Below are 22,400 nucleotides of genomic sequence, written 5' to 3' on the forward strand. Positions count from 1 at the left end.
TCTGAAATGCGGCCTCCATTTGCAATTATTTTGGACCTGCAATGAAGAAGAAAACTTGCCTAAACAACCCTAATCCTCCACGCCTTGTGCTCCTTAGTCTGCGGCCAGTTCAGAGATGAATTGATGATGACTTGATGCTCTTGGATGATCAAATGACTTGTCCTCACTTTATATTTATACCAAAAATAAGGGCTACTTGAATTAGTGAAGAGTCATGTCTATTGGACGAATTCTCCTCAAGCCTACATGACTTGACTGTCTAAAAATTAATTGACAACTTCAAAAATTCATATCTCAAGTTCTAGAGCTCCGATTTGAGTGATCTTTGAAGCATTGGATTCACCACGCCATCCTCTATCACCTCAAATTTTCTCATGCTCTAATTCTTCATGGTTTTGGCCCAAATCCCGATGGGTGAAAAACCCCAACCTTGCGTTCCAAGCCCACAAGTGACTCTTGTGGTGATCCACCCTCCAAACCCTGAATCCTAGGGCATGGAGTACCTCCCAAGCTACTAAAAATCGACAATACTTCCCATGATTCCCGGACTACATGGGTAGGATGTATACTAGGGGATCAGCAGGAGAAGGTGAACCACTCATCCTGCTCATATGCCGTAGGAGAAGGTGAACCACACATCCTATGCATATGTCAATCGTAGGGGAAGGTTAACCACTCACCCTACACACGTATCATCAACCATAGGGTAAGGGGAACCACTCACCCTACACACGTGTCATCAATCATAGCAGAAGGTGAACCTCTCACTCTTCACACATGTCAACCATCATGGGGTATCACAGGGGAAGGTGAACCACTCACCATGTACATAGCGCACCAATAGGGGAAGGTGAACCACTCACCCTATGGTCGCTCATAGCTCCAAGAAATACCCCAAGCCCCTATTGAGAAATCAATGCTAGTAGGATTAGGGTTAGATTTCTCTTTCTTGATAATTACTTGTGAATTAAGTTGGCTTCTCTTACTTATTTGTTATATTATCTTTCATCAAGAAATTACCAAATTATGTGTGCATGAAGATCACAAAAACACAAGACACAAGATGTAGGTACTTTGCCAGGGCAAAACCCTTATCTAGGGGAAAACCTAGTCAAAGTCGCTTCCTTCAATAGTTTTCCTTGAGACTCATCAACCTCGGCAAACACCTCCTCCACACCAATGTAAGAACCCATAAATTCAAATACTTGAATATGTAATTTAAACACAAAATTTAAAGAATTTAAATTCATTTATCTAATGAATACCAACCTGTTTGCTTTGCTGCGAAACTCTACTGCAAATTGTTTTGTTGCAGTTCTTGTTCTGGCTGCAATTCTTGTTCCAACTGCGTTACCAAAATGGCCAAAACCACCCTGCCGAACTGGGTACAACCTGGGTACTCAGTCTCAGAATACTTTCCAATTGAAGCAATTTGATCCCCTGTGCCCAAAAACTCAAGTACAATCAAAACTCAAGAGTGTTTGTATCTCTGTGTTAAAATTTTTCTCTATTTTTCCTCCCCCCTTCTCATGATTTCCTTCCTCCTTTTAATTCCTCATCCACCGCCTTCCTTCTATCTTCGTGTCATTGTTTTATTACATGTAATTTTATAAAATCAAATCTTATTTGATTTTGTTGATTTTATTTGGGTATGGAGATTTGATTTGATAAAGTTTATTTATTATTTTAATGAATTAATTTGATTTATTTAATTTATAATTTTAATTAATTTATATTATTATTTTATTAATTTTAAATTTTAAATTTTAATTTGTAAAATTAGTTTAAGGATTTATCATATATATGATATTCTTGTGAGATATTAATTCACTAACTTAATTTATATCTCCTCCTGTAGTAACTAGCTTATATATAGTGCGATACATGCGGGTCCATGCATATGTAGGTATCGTATGGAGGTCTCGTATGTATGCTAATACTCGTATTTTATTTATAGTTATAGGTGGGTCATTACATACATTCCTCCTTTCAAAAACTTCGTCCCAAAGTTAGGGTTTCTAAAATATAATAGTAATTAATGTGAGTATATAAGTCTTTATATTTCAAGATTGAATTCGTTTTATATGGGTACTTAAAATTTGTTTTCTTGAATATTTTAAGATTTTACAACTATAATATTCATGTTTTGCCCCGGTTGGTTCCCCAAGCTACTCTAGAATCATCCTATCCTTCCTAATCTCATCCTCTTCCTTCCTATCCGTCCTCTACTAGAGTGTGACATGGCATCAGCTACACTGACTAACCATTCATAGGCTCTTAAGGGTATCAGCGTCGATTATATCAACCTGATTACCCAGTAGGCATCTCGCAGTCAACATCACATGTCTAGAGGAGCGTGATTTGTACAGTCCTCCCATGACTTCAGGTTTTGGAGGATAAATGGTGGGCAATACCTCCACCCCTCCTAGTGGGACTTGAGTTAATGCTCTTTCATGGAACTTCATTTAGCCTTAATTGTACTGAAGTTTTTGTCATCCCGTGGTTATTTTGGTAACCTACAATGTAAACACTTGTCCATATATTATAACATATCCATCAATATTTATAAAATAAACAGTTTTTGTATAGCTCATACATGTTGTTATCTGCAGTATAACATATTTGGTCATGTCCTGCTCATGTTATTGGCTTTCATATTGAAATTGTAATCATTCTTTTATTTCTATCTCATTAATTGTAGAAATTCCCACTGTAGATCACTTGAAAATGCAATGTACTAAAGCAATATACTAGATCTGCTTCTACAAACAAACTTGTGGAAGCTTAATCAATTTGAGCACGATCAATTTAGAACACATATAACATAGAATGAGAAATCAATCACACATAACACAAAAGCATAATTTGGGGAAAGCCTCAGCTAGAAAACCCCGCTATCTGTACTATCAAACAAGTGGAAATATCTCAGAGATTACACAAAGCTTTAGCTCTCAAGCTATCCAACTCTCAGTACAATCCCTCACTTCTGCTCATAGACAAAATAGACAACACATATGCCTTCCTTCAGTCCTCCAAGCCTCCTATTTCCTTGCGTAGTTTCTCTTGGGGTCCAAAAGCTGCCACCTGTGTGAATTACCTCTCACACACTCTCTGACCTTTGATCTAACTGTGCAATCCTGAAGGAGATAATTCCTTCTGCATGGATGAGTTTCCTATATAGGAAAATTCCTCCAACTGATAGTACATTGTCCCTTCCTCTGATCTCAACTGGGTCTCTGACCGAACTGACATGCATGAGTTATTTATGAGAGAATATTCAGTTATCTGAAGTACACTAGTTGCATGCATGCATTAACTCACTGAACTCACAATTAGTTCCTCCAACTGTTGGAACTAATCTAAGTGGACTTAACTTAGTTAACTGAGCTAACTAATTACAACTCAACCTTATCTCCTTAATTGATGGATAACTTCCTTAATCAAAGGGATAACTGTTGCATGTCTTCACATAGAGTTCATGTTTGATTTTCTCCAACTAATTTAATCAAGATGAATTAATTTATTATTTTTCAAACAATTGCTAAGATCAAATTAGAATTTTAATTCTCAATTTAATTCAAGGACTAACTAAAATTGGAACCTATCTTGAAATGCTATTTATAGCAATGCTATTTTTAGCATTTCTATTTTATCATTCCTCGTTGCCATTTCCAACACTAGCACCTGAAATGCTATTTATAACATTTCTATTTTTAGCATTTCTTGTTGCTATTTTCAACATTAATCATATTGATATTGCATAAATGAAGCAAAATTTATAATACCTTAATTCCTATCATAATTCATGATTTAGATTTTATAGCAAGGTTAATCAAATATTGAACTTCATCTTAGTATCCATAACTCAGTAAGGTTAATTTAAATAACATATTTCATCTTGGTATCCATGTACCAATAGAATTAAGCAGATAACATATATCATATTTCAATAACATAAAAATTCATGTTTATATGTGATCCTTCCAAAAATGGTTTTGAGTATCTAATTTAAAGTAAAGTAAATATATACAAGATATGGCTTAAAGTTCTTCAAAATTGACACAAGTTGGGGTATTTTTGACATATGATTTCCGTATCTTCCCAAGTAGTCGATCCAGGGCTATACTTGTCCCACTGGACCTTAATTTGGTTTACTAGACGATTCCAGAGCTGTCGAACCTTACGTTCCAGTATACGTAATGGTTTGACCGAAATGATTCCCTTGTCCGATACCTGCAGTTTCTTCCATTGAAGATTATGAGATTTATCAGCTATATAATGCTTTAATACAGATACATGAAATACATTATGAACTTTATGCAAGTGAGGTGGCAGTGCAAGACGATAGGTGACAGGTCCAACTTTTTCCATGACTTTAAATGGTCCGATAAATCGGGGTGACAACTTTGTCCCCTTTTTGAATCGAATAGTGCTTTTATTTAATTTGATGTGGATGAAAACCTGATCCCCTACTTCATACTTCCTATCAGTTCTGTGGGCATTAACATAACTCTTTTGTCTATCCAGTGCTTCTTTTAATTGTTGTCTAATTTGTTTTACTTGTTCCTCCATTTCTTAGATTAATTTTGACCCTATTATCACTCGATCTTCTAACCTGTCCCAACTTAACGGCGTTCTGCAAGGTCTGCCATATAATGCTTCAAATGGAGACATTCTGATTGAACTGTGGTAACTATTATTGTATGCAAATTCGACTAAGGATAAGTACTTTTCCCAGTGTGATTGCTGATCCATAATGTACATCCTCAACATATCTTCTAGTACTTGATTTACCCTTTCTGTTTGCCCATTAGTCTCAGGATGATAAGCTGTACTCAAATTTAGTTGAGTCCCTAAGGTTGACTGCATGCAAGTCCAAAATCTTGAAGTGAATCATGAGTCTCTATCTGATATGATCTTCTTAGGTACTCCATGAAATCTGATAATTTCATTTATGAATACTCGAGCTATGTCGGCAACTTCGTAAGTATCTCTTATGGGAATGAAATTGGCACTTTTTGTTAATTTATCCACCACAACCAGAATGGCATTGTGCCTTTGTGGAGTGAGAGGTAGTCCGATGATAAAATCCATAGAAATTATCTCCCATTTGCTCATAGGAATGTCATGAGGTTGCAAGAGACCTGCTAGGTGACAATGATCAACTTTCACTTGCTGACATTTAAGACATTTTGCAACGAATTGAACAATATCGCGTTTCATGCCTGTTTAGAAGAAGAGTTTCTTGGTATCAGTATACATTTTCTTAACCCCGGGATGTGCATAATACACTGCTCTGTGGGCTTCCTTAAGGATGATGTCTCGAAGATCCCCATTATCAGGAATATACATCCTTCCATGAAATCGCAAGATTCCATCATCTTCTAGTTCATACCCCTCAAACTTAGGTTCTTTTGACTTTTTACTATCAAGACTAGATCTTACCTTTAAATACCAGCTATCTCTTATGAGATGTTCTAGTACTCGTTGCCTTAAATCTACTTTGATAGGTATGAGGGAAAATATTCGAGGTCTTCTACTTAAAGCATTTGCCACTACGTTTTCTTTTCCCTTGATGTAAGATATTCCAAAGTCATACTCACTTAGAAATTCACTCCATCATCTTTGTCTAGCATTCAAGTCTCTTTGAGTAAACAAATACTGTAGACTTTGATGGTCGCTTTTGAGCATAAAGCTTCGTCCTACTAGATAGTGTCTCCATATCTTTAAAACTAGTACTACAGTGGCTAACTCTAAATCGTGAGTGGCGTAGAGTTCTTCATGAGGCTTTAACTTTCTTGAGGCATACGCTATTACTCCTCTATCCTACATTAACACTGCACCTAATCCTTGCTTGGATGCATCAATACATATAGAAAAATCTTTGTCCATATCAGGAACTTGTAAGATGGTGCACTGGTCAGTAGTCTTTTGAGTTCAAAGAATGCTTTATTACATTCCTCAGTCCGTTCATACTTAACACACCAAACCAACCTCTTCTTCTTCAATCCAACCTTCGACCTAGTAGCAGCAACACTTCGACCCTAGCAATTCCGGCATCAACAACAACTTCGACTTGGCAGCTTCCGCCATTAGCAACAACTTCGAATTTCCAACATCAACAACAACTTTGACCTTGACAAGGAGACTTTGATCTCCTAAACTAGCCCACAAGAGAGAGAGAGAGAGAGAGAGATATACAGACACCAGAAATTCGATTTTCTTCTTCCCTTCCTTCTTGACCAAACTCGCACTCCTTTTAGCCTTGTTGCCACATAGAGTGTCTAGGCAGCGCGACAACACTCAGAGTAAGGGCTATCACTCTTAAATCCTTACTCACTCCATTTAGACTCTCTCCTAGACAAGTCAAGGGGGGTAGTCCTTAGGTGAATAGATGAGGATAGCCTGTGAAAAACAGACTCTAGGAGATTTTAATGATGGATAACTTGATGAATTTAAATGATTAAATTAGATTGATAGATTAAACGCCAAAGTAAACAAGACACGACCACAAGATAGAAACAATTTTAGACTAGTGCCTTCGATATTTGAATTAACCATCAATAAAACAAGCTACCCAGAACGATTTTCAATATGTGACGAAAAGTGATGATAATCCATATAAATGCCCAACACTGCAGCACGCAAGAGAATTCCAGATTTAAAAATGATTACTATTAATGAAAAGATCTAGCACAGTCAATATGGTCTATCATGCCCTGACCATATGAGAATTTAAGATTCAGTGTTTAACATCAAAGACACCAAGGAATTTAAAATTAATCAACGGGTCAAAAATCGAAATTTTAATCGGCCATAGGCCACATTAAAATTTTTAACATTTAAGCGAAAAACCTCTTAATGTAAAGCCTTAATCACAAATTTAAATTTTTAGAATTTTTTTTAAATGTTTAAAATTTTTAAAAGTTTTTTTTTTTTTTTTAGAAATTTAATTTTTAAATTTTTAGATTTTTTAAGGTTTTCAAAATAAAAATAAAAAAGGTGAAATGAAATAAAAAAAAAGTATTAGAATCTGAATTAATGTATATACAAAAAAAAAATAGAATGAGAGAAATATCGCATGAAAATCAAAACGAAAATAAAAATAAAAAATCAAATTTAAATCAAAATCAATGAAACTAACCCTAAGTCCTAAATATATATACAAGTGAAATAAGATAACAGAACCAACTAACGCAGCGTACATAGAAAAAAAGAAAGAGGGTTTCGAATGTTTTCGTTTGTGTTTGCAGGTTCTGATGGCAGAAAGGAGGAGGCTGCGATGAGAAGTTTGCTGCGAGGAGAGGGATGAGTTGCGGGGGTAGTGGCTGAGGAGATCCGCAGGTAGAGAGGGATGTGATATGGTGGGCAGCGAAGGGTGAAGGAGTGGTGAATGGCAGTAGTTGAGGAGGCTGCGATGGCAGAGAGGATGGATTTGCAGCGTGGAAATGACAAAGAGGCAAGGACGCAGGTTTGGGCAGTGACGGAAGGGAGGCATGCGGATCTGGAGGAAGGATCGATGAAGAGACTGCGGGTTAAGAGAAAATAGCGAGGAATGGAGGGATGGCAGCACGCTGGTGGGGATGAAGGGTGAATTGGAGCAACGGACAAAGGAAAGCGCGAACAAGGATAGCCGAGAGCAGGGATGGAGCAATGCTCTAGTAGCGTGGAGAGGTATGACAACAGACAAGGAGCAAAGCAGGTTTGATGGCAACGTAGAGGAAGAAAGGCAGGCAGCGAGGAGTGAAGGGAGGAAATTACGCACAGGCAGAGGAGGACTGCAAGGATGGAAGAGATTTCGACAGTGCTATGGGTATGGCTCCCAGTGAGGGTTTTGTATAAAAAAATTCAGAAATTTGCAACGAGATAAAAACCCAACCAACAAAACAACAAACTTAGACAGATGATACCCATAAAAACCCAGAAATTTCCATAAAACCTTGATCAAAATGTTGCATTTCTGTTTCAGATTTTTCTGTGAACCCCTTGAAAATTTTCCAGATTTGAATAAAATATTAAATCCCTCTGTTTCAGATTTGACCCTGAAACCCCACTGAAATTCCAGATCCGAAAACTAAATTAATTCCCTGTAAAAATGATGCTGATGGACCTCCAAAGATCTAGATCTTACCTTCTGGGGCCTAGATTTGGACTTTGCACAACCTGCAACCTGTACCTGAAAACATAAACAGCCAGAACCTGAATATGAAAAAATAAATGAAACCCCAGAAAACCTAAGTCAGAAAAACAAAACTAATTACAGATCTATGTACAAAAATGGCAGATCCATCAGATCTAGGGAGTGTGAGTCCGACTCCGCTCCCAGATCTAATGATCTATGGCTCTCAACAGCCAAATCTAACGATTTCGCACAGAAAAATTAATTTTTTTTGAATTTTAGAGGAGGTACTAAGCTTGAAACCATTCATGCATCACCCATAAAAATAATATCTTATGATAAGCCCGGGATCAAATTCAAACTGGGCTCTTCAAAAAGCACGGATCAAAAGTTGGCTGGCTCAGTCGAGAACTTACTCGAACGCCCGATGATTTGATAATCAAGGATTTTCCTGCAAAACTCAATTCAACCGTCAATCATAGAGCGAGAGAAAAATAATAAAATTCAGATCTAACAGAGATACCTACTATTATATTCAAAACTTAAATTACCATTCAAACCCTAGCGACTGAGCAAGATACCTGTACTCAAATCGCTCTTCAGAAAAGCTATATCAATGGTCAAAAAAGAAATATATGCACGAAAATAATACATCTTACAGCATTTCCATGAAGAGTAACAACAGCAGAAGTTAACCCCAAAGTCTTTCTTTATTACTCATAAAAAAGATTACAAGAGAGAGCTTTTCGCTTAGTACACGACCAAAAGATCGGATCCCACTAACTGACAAATGACCTCCTATTTAAAGATAAATCCTCCAACGGCTAGTTCGAGTGATCCTTGTCAAAGTGATCTTGACTGTTGATGAGGATCAAAATTTCTTTTAATCTCATCCGTTGAAATTTTAAATATTGAGGAAATTTCGAATTTTTCAGTTAAAGGCATTTTAATAAATTCAAAAATTAAAATTTTGCATTTATTTCCTCAAAATTTTGACTTTGACTTAACCCTAGGGACCCGAGGAATGAAATTTATCAAAATAATTAATTAACCTTAGTCCCTAGATCTGTTAGGATTTAATTTTTTAAAGGATCCATGAATTTTACCTCTGGAAAATTTAAATTTACCTAGGACCTAGGACCTATGAGGGGATAAATTATTTTTCTAACCCTTAAGGTATTTTACATCATGATTTTTTACATTTCAAGGGGGAAAACCCATTTGAACAAGACCTTCACAGACTACCCATTTTTGTGACACAAATATAATCCAGCAAATCAAGCAATTTGTAATAAAATAACCTAACCAAATAGTTAGAATTATTCCCAAATTACTTTTACATAGACTCGATCTAGCACACTAGGACTCCTGTAACATTCTGGTGACAAAATCCATTCCGGCTTTGGGGTAAGGCTGAAAGAAAACTTTGTCGACCATGGATCGGTGAGACAAAAAACCTTCCAGAATGTAGATCGTCATCAAAAATTAGGTTTACCTAGGCAATTACATACACGACACGGATTTGCTGAGATTATTTACAATTTACACATGTAGAGAGGGTTTACAATATATAACATGATTAGGCTGATGATGATAATCGAACAGCACAAACACGTTGATCAACTGCTATCCCTTTTTGTGAAAAAAGCGGGTGTATTGTTATGGGTCGTTGACATGTAGTGGTCAATATCTGGCTCTACTTGTGGACACGTTGCTGCACTGGAGGAATGTGGGAATCCAGACTCTGCATCCACACAACAAAACATAAGTAGCGTCCATCCAAAAATCATCATATAATGTTAAGCACAGGAAAGATATAAGCTCTTCATTTATTAACTAGTCTAACAACATGAAAAGCCAAATCTAACTACAAAATGAAACACTGAAATAACAGGGCATAAGGTTAGAAATACAATACAAAGATGCCCCATGGCATCAGAGGCGTTCAATATAGTGCATACTGAGCATTTCCCTACTTTCAGGAAAATCTGTCGACTGTTTCTCGGATGTGCCATGTCCGATCCTGCATAAAGTAGGACTTTTTCTCATCAAACTGCTTATGGCCATTTGATGCATCAAATCGCTTTCTCTTCTCTTGTGCTTTTTCTTTGTGGCAGGCTGTATCATTGATGACGTGGAACATTCTACTTCAAAACTCTTAGATGAAGTATGTAAGATATGCGTGACATGTCTTTCTTCATTTTGCATTTGATTTTTATCGTTGTCAATTTTATTCGGGTCACCTTCAATTAACCACTTTTCAATGGAACAAATGACCTCCTCATAATAAGATGGAGCTTGTTTGCAGCAGATAAAGAGGCTTTGATCTGTCGACATGTCCTTGTTTCTTTCATTCTCTGACCTCTGTTGAAATTTCTATACCTGTATTGTTATGGCATCCATCTGGCTGGAGTGTTCAAGCTTCATAGCACTGACTTCCTTGGCATGTTTTCCTCCATGATCAATAACTTATTCTGAAGACATTTTTGACTAGCTTCCACATCTTTTGTTACTTTTTCATTTTTTTCTTTCATGCCCATGAAACAATTTTGCATATAGTTTATCTCTTTCTTATGATTTGCTTGCATGGTAGCCAACTGATTATTATAGTCGAATGTCATGATCGTCATTTCTTCATCCATAGTTAATAACTTGTTTTGCATAGAATTAATTTCCCTGTCATGATTAGCTTTCATGGTTTCCATCTCCTTATCTCACTTTTCCAGGTGGGTGTATAAAATTCTCATATCCTTGATGTAATCAGTTACAAATTTTTCTTGATTAAGCTCCATATTTTTTACCAGCTGCATTAGTTCTTCTATAATTTGCTTATCATTTTCCCTTTCATTGTCGACACTGATTTGATAACTTGTTCCTGTTTTTTCACTGTCATGGATTTGATCTGCAATAGTACAAGTGGATGGCACATTCTGATATGGAGAATTGTCTTGAAATCTTTCATCGACAGTTGAATCCTTCACAAAATCACTTTCATTCCGTTGCATAATTTTAGGGGCACAAGGCAAGCTATCTTGATTACCATATCTATCTTGAAAAGCATGAATGATGTCTTGTAAAGAAGTGAAAGAATCTTCAGGACAATTATTAAACCAATTCAAAGCATCACCCTCTAAGAAAAGGCAAGTAGACGCATTTTGACATCTTCATGATCATACTAGGGAGAACTACAATATATGAGCATTATACGAGAAAACTTGCATAGATGCTTTCTAACATCGACTAAATCAACACCCGAGAACAAAGACAATTTATGAATGGCCACTTCCGGAATATCATGGAGAACATCAGTAAAATGACACGGGGGTAAACAAATAATCCATGATGAATAACGAGGAGCCAAATGGATGATAGAGAGAGATCTCTGCTCAAGAAAATCAAGAGATCCACAAGAAGCAAGCTTCGAGTAGAAATTCTTGTAGAAATGAAAGAAGTGGAGTCACCACTTGATCATGAATCTAACTCTAGGATCCAAAAGGAAACAAACAACCAGATATAAGGGAGGGCTTCCTGTCTGAGAAAAAATAAATGAAAAGAAATGGAGTCGCCACCCAAATAAGAAATGAACTGAGAAGTCCAGGTGCTTAAGGTGCAGATGAAAAGATTAACGAGATGACGAAAGATAGGGCGATGAAAAGATCAAATGATGCCAAGAAACGCTGTGCCGCTTGACAGGCTAATGAATGGCAGAAAAGATGAAATGATTGAAATGATGAATGATGAAGAAATGTCGTTGAAACGCAGAGAATAAAATATTCCCCAGCAACGGTGCCAAAAATGTTGTCGTTGCTAGCTCAAATGAATGATAGAAAGATGAAAGATAAATGATGAATGTCGTAAAGCCCATGCCCATTAAATCGGTCCCTGGTAGTGGCGCCAAAAAATGTTGTCGTTGCTAGCCCAAATGAAAATATGAGAAATGATAAGTCGTTGAAACGTCGAGAATAAAATGTCCCTGGCAACGGCGCCAAAAAATGTTGTCATTGCTGGCTCAAATGAATGATAGAAAGATGAAAGATAAATGATGAATGTCGTAAAGCCCAGGCCCAATAAATCGGTCCTTGGCAGCGGTGCCAAAAAATGTTGTCATTGCCGACCCAAATGAAAAGATGAGAAATGAAAAGTCGTTGAAACGCCGAGAATAAAATATCCCCGGCAACAGCGCCAAAAATGTTGTCGCATAGAGTGCCTAGGTAGTGCAACAACGCTTAGAGTAAGGGCTGTCACTCTTAAATCCTTACTCCGTTTAGGCTCTCTCCTAGACAAGTCAAGGGGGTAGTCCCTAGGTGAAAAGATGATGATAGCTTGTGAAAAACAGACTCTAGGAGATTTTAATGATGGATAACTTGATGAATTTAAATGATTAAATCAGATTGATATATTAGATGCCAAAGTAAACAAGACACGACCACAGGATAGAAACAATTTTAGACCAGTGCCTTCGATATCTGAATTAACCATCAATAAAACAAGCGACCCAGAACAATTTTCAATATGTGACGAAAAGTGACGATAATCCATATAAATGCACAACACTGCTGCGCGCAAGAAAATTCTAGATTTAAAAATGATTTCTATTAATTAAAAGATCTAGAACAGTCAATATGATCTATCGTGCCCTGACCATAAGAGAATTTAAGATTTAGCGTTTAACATCAGAGACACCAAGGAATTTAAAATTAATCAACGGGTCAAAAATCGAAATTTTAATGGGCCATAGGCCACATTAAATTTTTTAACATTTAAGCGGAAAACCCCTTAATGTAAAGCCTTAATCACAAATTTAAATTTTTAGATTTTTTTTTAAATGTTTAGGATTTTTTTTTTTAATTTTTTTTTGATGTTTTAATTTTTTAATTCTAGAAATTTAATTTTTAGATTTTTTAATTTTTTAAGGTTTTCAAAATCAAAATGAAAAAAAATAAAAAAAGTATTAGAATCTGAATTAATGTATATACAAAAAAAAAAAATAGAATGAGAGAAATATCACATGAAAATCAAAACGAAAAAAAAAAAATCAAATTTAAATCAAAATCAATGAAACTAACCCTAAGTCCTAAATATATATACAAGTGAAATAAGATAACAGAACCAACTAATGCAACGTACATAGAAATAAGAAAGAAAGAGTGTTTCGAATGTTTTCGTTTGTGTTTGCAGGTTCTGACGGCAGAAAGGAGGAGGCTGCGAAAAGAAGTTTGTTGTGAGGAGAGGGATGAGCTGCAGGGGTAGTGGCTGAGGAGATTTGTAGGTAGAGAGGGCTGTGATATGGTGGGCAGTGAAGGGTGAAGGAGCGGTGAATGGCAACAGTCGAGGAGGCTACGATGGTAGAGAGGATGGATTTGCAGCGTGGAAATGACAGAGAGGCAAGGATGCAGGTTTGGGTAGCGATGGAAGGGAGGCACGCGGATCTGGAGGAAGGATCAATGAAGAGATTGCGGGTTAGGAGAAAATAGCGAGGAATGGAGGGATGACAGCACGTTGGTGGGGATGAAGGGTGAACTGGAGCAACGAACGAAGGAAAGCGCGAACAGGGATAGCCGAGAGCAGGGATGGAGCGATGCTCTAGTAGCGTGGAGAGGTATGACAACAGACAAGGAGCAAAGCAGGTTTGATGGCAACGTAGAGGAAGAAAGCCAGGCAGCGAGGAGCGAAGGGAGGAAATTATGCACAGGCAGAGGAGGACTGCAAGGATAGAAGGGATTTCGACAGTGCTGCAGGTATGGCTGCCAGCGAGGGTTTCGTAAAAAAAATTCAGAAATTTGCAACGAGATAAGAACCCAACTAGCAAAAAAACAAACTTAGATAGATGACACCCATAAAAACCTAGAAATTTCCATAAAACCTTGATCAAAATGCTGCATTTCTGTTTCAGGATTTTCAGTGAACCCCTTGAAAATTTTCCAGATTTGAATAAAATATTAACTCCATCTGCTTCAGATTTGACCCTAAAACCCTCGCTGAAATTCCAGATCCGAAAACTAAATTAATTCCCCATAAAAATGATGCTGATGGACCTCCAGAGATCCAGATCTTACCCATCGGGGCCTAGATTTGGACTCTGCACAACCTGCAACCTGTACCTGAAAACATAAACAGCCAGAACCCGAATATGCAAAAATAAATGAAACCCTAGAAAACCTAAGTCAAAAAAACAAAACTAATTACAGATCTATGTACAAAAATGGCAGATCTATCAGATCTAGGGAGTGTGAGTCTGACTCCGCTCCCAGATCTGATGATTTGTGGCTCTCAACAGCCAGATCTAACGATTTAGCATAGATATTTTTTTTTTTGAATTTTAGAGGAGGTACTAAGCATGAAACCCTTCATGCATCACCTATAAAAATAATATCTTATGATAAGCTCGGGATCAAATTCAAATTGGGCTCTTCAGAAAAAATGGATCGGGAGTTGGCTGGTTCAGCCGAGAACTTCCCCGAACGCCCGATGATCTGATAATCAAGGATTTCCTTGCAAAACTCAATTCAGTCGTCAATCATAGAGTGAGAGAACAATAATAAAATTCAGATCTAATAGAGATACCTGCTATTATATTCAAAACTTAAATTACCATTCAAACCCCAGCGACTGAGCAAGATACCTGTACTCAAATCGCTCTTCAGAAAAGCTATATCAATGGCCAAAAAAGAAATATATGCATGAAAATAATACATCTTACAACATTTCCATGAAGAGTAACACCAACAAAAGTTAACCCCAAAGTCTTTCTTTATTGCTCATAAAAAAGATTACAAGAGAGAGCTTTTCACTTAGTACACGATCAAAAGATCGGATCCCACTGACTGACAAATGACCTCCTATTTAAAGATAAATCCTCCAACGGCTAGTTCGAGTGATCCTTGTCAAAGTGATCTCGACCGTTGATGAGGATCAAAATTTCTTTTAATCTCATCCGTCGAAATTTTAAATATTGAGGAAATTTCGAATTTTTCAATTAAATGCATTTTAATAAATTCAAAAATTAAAATTTTGCATTTATTTCCTCAAAATTTTGACTTTGACTTAACCCCAGGGACCCAAGGCATAAAATTTAGCAAAATAATCAATTAACCTTAGTCCCTGGACCTGTTAAGATTTAATTTTTTAAAGGATCCACGAATTTTACCTTTGGAAAATTTAAATTTACCTAGGACCTAGGACCTATGAGGGGATAAATTATTTTTCTAACCCTCAAGGCATTTTACATCATGATTTTTTACATTTCAAGGGGGAAAACCCATTTGAACAAGACCCTCACAGACTACCCATTTCTGTGACACAAATATAATCTAGCAGATCAAGCAATTTGTAATAAAATAACCTAACCAAATAGTTAGGATTATTCCCAAATCACTTTTACATAGACTCGATCTAGCACACTAGGACTCCCCTAACATTCTGGTGACAAAATCCATTCCGGCTTTGGGGTAAGGCTGAAGGAAAACTCTACCGACCATGGATCAGTGAGACAAAAAACCTTCCAGAATGTAGATCGTCATCAAAAAATTAGATTTACCTAGGCAATTACATACATGACACGAATCTGCTGAGATTATTTACAGTTTACACATGTAGAAAGGGTTTACAATATAACATGATCAGGCTGATGATGATAGTCGAATGGCACGGACACGTTGATCAAGCGCTATCCCTTTTTGCGAAAAAAGGGGCTGTACTGCTATGGGTCGTTGACACGTAGTGGTCAACAAGCCCCTTCAACTTCGCAATTTTCCAGCTTCCAACACCCAGCTTCAGATATCGAACTATGCTTGAGTGAGTGAGATACTCCAAATGAAGTCGAACTGCCTTGTATATATAGCCTTCCAATGAGGTTGAATTGCCTTCCTTGAGGTCGACTTGATCTTCTTGAAGCCGACTTGGTGTGGAGGTTACATAATTCGTTTTTGACTCAAAAATAATTATTTTTACATCGTTCGAAAGCCCAAGAAGGGTCTCATAAAATATACAATGACTCTAATGAGTAATGACTCTTTATTAACCCTAGAAGTCCATAATGGGGATTTGACTAATAAAATGATGACCCAAGCATGAAACCCATGCTTTAATAAGTCATTGTAACAATAATAAAAAATCTTTTGACAAATACATTTTATGAAGACAGAACCTAGTTACATTTTTGAACACTCCCTCTTAACTAAGGAGGTATTCATATGGAAGATCTCAAACTATATGAACTATGAAGAGTTTAGGCACTGCAATGCCATGGACTAGATTCCTGACCAAGGCAATCTATCCAAGGTCTCTCAACAGTTTAGGCACCGCAATGCCACAGACTAGATTCCTGACTAGGCAATCTATCCAAGTGGGAATAAGATGGACTAAAGCTTTCAGCCTCTCTAGGTACCATTAGGCTTACTTACTAACCATCAACTTAGGGATCTAGGTGCGTATTCGAGGTCAGATCTCTACGACCAATGCCACCCTCCCTACTTCGGGAACTAGACATCAACACATAGTGCTGACTAGATGTCCTCCCAGGCAATGTCTCACACACAAAGCCTCAACTTCCTGATTATTTCAATTGGTAACAAATCCTCCCCGATTAAACAGATCGACACCAAACATCTCCTAATCAAACTGATCAACAACTCTAGGCATGTAAAACATGCTATCAAACTTCCGAGAGATTTACCTGTAAACACAACCCCAATCATTAACAAACTTTCAAATGTATATAAATAGATTCAAACCTCCGGGGTCTTCTAGACAACTTGATGTTCCTTCTCAACTTTTCATAGTAGGACTTAGAGCTTTCCCAATGAATCTTGACAAAAAACTCTTCAACCATACAACTTCCTTTCCTACTTCTCATGCAACAACATATTCCACAAACCGATCCGAACTTTCTTATCTCAGTAGCCCTTCAAAATATATTCTCCAATTTTCTTCTCTCACTCATGGCCTTCACTAAAACTTACGGCTGTTAGTCTTGCTCTAGTGCATGACACATGAAGTAGAGAACCATATCCATCACTCCCTCTTAGTCAGGGAGGATCTAATCATTCCTATACAAGGAATATACCGAAGCTCCCTCTTATCCTAGGGAGATTCCTTTCATTCAAGCTCCCTCTTAACTTAGGGGGCTCAACTTATTTTCTATGACATCAGAGAATCCTTCATGGCTTCCATCCTTCTCATTAGAGTTGTCATGACCATCATTATTCACATCATGCTTATCACATCAACTTTACTTTACGAACATCTTCACTATCTTGAAGATCACGTACCTACACAACTTAGATAGCAAGTACAACCAAATCTATAGAAGCATGAAGTTAACCATATCAAAATCACAGAAGCATTCAACTTTATATATCAGATGCCCAAACTTAATTACAAACAAGAGACACATACTCTTCAACTTCTTGCTAGGGATTTTGTCATAAACCCTAGACTACTTCATCAAGACTTCGAGCATTTCATAACAACTTTCATTACATCTAGGGTTTCAATGTTTCTTCCAAAGGTATGACATACCCTACTACAACATATAACAAACCCTAGAAACAATTCAAACAAATATAGATCTACAAAGTATCTAACAACTTCAGAATTCACATGTTAGACTTCCTACTAGGATTAGATACAAACCCTAGATTTTATACATGAGATTTCAATAGTCAAAACCAATCACAGCTCAATCAACATCATGACTAGCTTCCACTAGGGTTTGTTGCAAACCCTAGATTTTCTCAAACAATCATAACTAAATCTCAGATTTCAATAGTCTTATACAAATCGCAAATTATCACATAGTCATCATATATCAGATAATCAAATTTCAACTAGGGCTTAGTTCCAAACCCTGGGTTTCATGACCACCAACAAATAGGTCAACTCATGCATCTAGGATTCCATCATCATGCATAGGCATCTCATAACATGTGTTAGTAAAACCCAAGTAATCAAATATTAATAAGAGTTAGACATATAACAAACTTGATCAGACTAGGGTTTGATTAGACAAACACACACATGCCAAGGATTTCATTTCTAGGACATTATAAGGGTCTTTCTTATACACCCTACCAAACCCTAATGATCTAGGGTTTCAAAACATAGAAAGCCCTAAATTACCAATACTTCAAAGGTTTGGGATTTCAGACATTATCATTCAATCCTAACAAGTTAGGGTTTCCATAACCATACCAAAATCCCAAACATGACTTCATCAAAACATCAAAAATTTTCTTTCAACAATAACCCTAAGAATATTAGGGTTTCACACATAATCATCGACATACCCTTAAGCTAGGGTTTTCACAATGAACCTTTCTAGGGTTCCACAAGAATAATTAGAGATATAAGGATGGTATATTTATCTAGTGATGAATCACCCAATCAAGAATCTTTAAGATTCAAGAAAGCTAGACAAAAAGATGTTAGTAATAGTTTATCAAGAATAAATATCAAAAACTTGTAATTCAAAACATATCTCTTGTTTCTTAACAAACCCAATGCTTTGTTTTTGTGAAGGCTTCTTCCATGTTCCTTGAGTATTCAACAATTCTTTTCTAAACAAAAATATGATTAGAAATGTGATTAGTATTTAAACGAACTTAGATAAGTAAGGGAAACCAAATATAAAAGACAATACAAGGAGTAAGATACTTATCTTTGGCAGTTGGTGAGGGCTCCTTCCATGCTTGAGGGATGCAAGGGATAGAGTCCCTAAGAGTTCCTAGAAAATAGGTCTTTGACTTCGAGTCCTTCCATCATATTCTTCTTTGGTGAAACTTCTTTGGCAAAGTTTGCTTGATCCCCATCTTTTGGAAAACTGTCTTTTTTTCCTCCTTTACCTTTGCTCCATTCTCCAGCTTTTAATGATGTTGATCCCAGGCTTCTTAATAGATTTTGTTATCTCCCAATTCCACTGTATGAGAAGATGATTCCTTTGATAGAGTGTGAGGTTGTTTACTTTTTCTTTTTATATGCCTAGATGCTTCATTGTCAATAATCCATGCATTATCATTATTAAGTGAACTTGTAAGTGCAGCCAGGAACCCTTGGCTTTTGACTTTGTTGAATAAGTAGTAGAAGATCTTTTTGATACAGCTTCCTGCAGTATTGAATCCCATTCTTATCATAGAGGGAGTAATCATTTCCTTCAAGCCAACGATGTGATCTTCAATCTTCTTTGACCTTAGCTCTGATACCATGTTGAGAAATCAATGCTAGTAGGATTAGGGTTAGATTTCTCTTTCTTGATAATTACTTGTGAATTATGTTGGCTTCTTTTACTTATTTGTTATATTATCTTTCATCAAGCAATTACCAAATTATGTGTGCATGAATATCACAAAAACACAAGACACAAGATGTAGGCACTCTGCTAGGGCAAAACCCTTATCTAGGGGAAAACCCAATCAAAATCTCTTCCTTCAATAGTTTTCCTTGAGACTCTTCAACCTAGACAAAGACCTCCTCCACACCAAGCCAACCTCTTCTTCTTCGATCCAACCTTTGACCTAGTAGCAGCAGCACTTTGACCCTGGCAATTCTGGCATCAACAACAACTTCGACTTGGCAGCTTCCGGCAAAGAAAGAATATTGGATAATTGTCCATCTAACCAACAAGGAGTGGGGCCATTATACATTGAACTTTGAGGTGACATCCCTCGGGGACATTTTACTGAGCTACTGTATGAATTCCATAATGTACTGATTTATCTTTCTCTTGCCAATACCATAAAACCATATAGCATCAACTACACAATACTCTGGGGAAGCTTCTTTTGAGATTGGACTAGTGATGAGCTTATGCTGTGAGAGCTTAGTGCATTCATTTACAACTGTCTTAGTAGCTCCCAAGGGCCAAGAAGCTCTAATCTAAAACTCTGGAGAGTTGTCAATATGATTGCTTTGCACCTGCTTCCTATTTGACCTTTATAGTTGGATTTTAACATTATTGCCTTAGAATATGCTAATATTATGGAACTTCGTATTTGTAATTTGTACTCATGTAGCTTCATTAACTAGCGTGGGTACTTTGATGAAAATGGAAATGGGGCACAGCATTATGGTATTTATGATATTGCTATGGACTGTGGGATCCATGGGACATGATAGTCTATTGTTTGTTAAGACAACCTTGATCAACATAATTCCTCATTCCTAATGCACACTGGTTTGGTAAGGTTCTACATTTGTGTCTCAATAGCCTCTACTGCTATGTAAGAGCATCTCAGAAATAAGTAAAACGAAGGTAGAACTAGAATTGTAAAGAAGCTCTGAAAAGGTTTTTTTTTTCAAACGAAAGAAAAAACAAAAACAAAAGCTAACTTTTTTGGATTCATTTTTTGCTTTATCTGGGCAGGTATTGTGGTTCCAAGAATAATTTGACAATTGACCATGTTTTTCCTGCTTCTCGGGGAGGAAAATGGATCTGGGAAAATTTGGTGAGTATTTTCTTTCAAATCCATGTAAAGAATTTCCCAGTATATCGTGATGCAAATCATGCCCCATGTTTAAAACCCTAACTTAATGAGGAGATGCCTTCATGTACGAGCTGAATAAATAAAGTTATATCTGTTCTAGAAGACAACATCCTGAGAGATGTACACCAAAGAGGCACCAACAAACACCTTGAAAAAGCAGACCGCTTTGTTTGGTTAAAATATTTAGAATTGGTAGAAGTCTCTGTTGATGATATATGTCCAGCAACCTCTAGTAACTATTTTATTTTTTTTATTTTGACTTTGAGCTGGTGAGACTCAATTCTCAAACGTAGCTTTGCACTTATTAGATGAACATGTTCTCTCAATGGCTTGGGAGGTTCAAATTAGTCCTGCTTATAACTAAATGGTCCAGTGACCAAGTCAATTTTGCTATTGCCTATGGTACTGATAATTCTCTTATTATAAACAATGTTTTCATGCTTGGAGAACTTTTCGATGCACACCATTTTTGTATTCCCAGTTATGTATGTTTTCTTTCTACGATTGATCAGCTGTTATTATTGAATGGCAAAGTTTATGGTTATTGATAACTTCCAATATCCCAGTTCTGTTTCTTTTTATAGAACATGCTACTCAGATTGCTTACTTAACCCCACAGACAGGGTTTTGTCAACAACAAAACTGTGGAGGGGATGAAAACCAGCCATGACTCCTTGCAAGAAAAGAATACGATACAAGTTACAAAAAAGAAAATAACATTTGGACAAAACATGTGGATTCGGCACCATTGTCTATGCATTACAGCACAAAGTTCAAACAGAAGATTGAGAAACCCTAGGATGGGTTATAGACCTTAGATATGCTCCAGTCCAGAGAAATACGGATGTCATCTTGATACATGGCTATTCAACTTTAAGTGTATCAATTATACATCCATAGTTCCTTCAAGAGATTAAGAGTTGCATTTCAAGGTATATATCCATTTTCTGATTCTGATCCTAAAGAGTTTAGTTTTTCTTAAATGAACGGATAAATTGTTTTTCAAAAAGCACATCCGTCTTCTAAGTCAAAGTCATAAATAGTTTCTTTTTGAGTAAATCTATGGTTTTCCTTCATCCATAGAGCCATGTCTTGAGTTAGCCTTGCAAAACAAATATCTGATTGTACCAACAGATTCTTTTACAATGGAAATTATCAAATACAATTTACCAAAGAAAAATCAGTAAAATGCATTTTAGTTGCAGTTATCTTCTTATTACTTCCACATCTGAAAGAATAATTTGCTGATTTTTAATTTCAAGTAATGAAGGGCTTTCTCTATCTTGTTTTTCATACAGGCGAGACAACTGTGCAGTTTTTTCAGGAAAGAAAAAACCAACTTTCTATTAAATAAAAGATGTTTACATATAGTATGCATATAGCATATTTTCCAGTATATCCCCATATGAGATATGACTAATATTCAGCATCATACAGATGAACCAAAGAACAAGAAGCCCAAGGGCACCAAAAACTGTGAAAAAAGACGAATAACAGGGCGTGCAGGCTCGTCAAAGAACCCCGTAGGGTGCACCAAATATAACCCGATAGCGCGCAACCACTCATTACATTGTCAATGGCGGAAGATACTCTGACCGACAAGAAACAAACCGGAAGATACTCTAACCGACAAAAGCCTGAAGATGCTCCGATAGGCCCATCACAACCAAGTAGGTTAAGAAATTACTAGTTCTAGACCTCTCTGACCCAGTCACCCTGTTGCGCCATAGCTCCCTCCTCCATAGCCAGAAAGTGTTTCCATAATCCCACGTTGTGCCATAGCTCTCTCCTCCATAGCCAGA

The 22,400-nt window shown here is 36.8% G+C and overlaps 1 protein-coding gene across 3 annotated transcripts in view; it reads left to right on the forward strand.

Annotated features, from left to right (window-relative positions):
• Window positions 1–22,400, forward strand: part of LOC149183443 (uncharacterized) — a 215,695-nt gene that overhangs the window by 177,833 nt on the left and 15,462 nt on the right. For 2 of the 3 annotated variants that reach the window (XM_089417122.1, XM_089417121.1), the window contains one exon: window positions 20,478–20,559. In XM_089417122.1, the coding sequence (XP_089273248.1) occupies window positions 20,478–20,559 (82 nt within the window). Of the gene's footprint in view, window positions 1–20,477; window positions 20,560–21,217; window positions 21,531–22,400 lie in introns of all 3 variants that reach the window. The other variant, XR_016257183.1, reaches the window with a different exon arrangement.

This window comes from Pinus tabuliformis, chromosome 3_2, assembly GCF_031772625.1.
Source record: "Pinus tabuliformis cultivar Carrire ecotype Pingquan chromosome 3_2, CPIR1, whole genome shotgun sequence".
Taxonomy (NCBI): Eukaryota; Viridiplantae; Streptophyta; class Pinopsida; order Pinales; family Pinaceae; genus Pinus; species Pinus tabuliformis.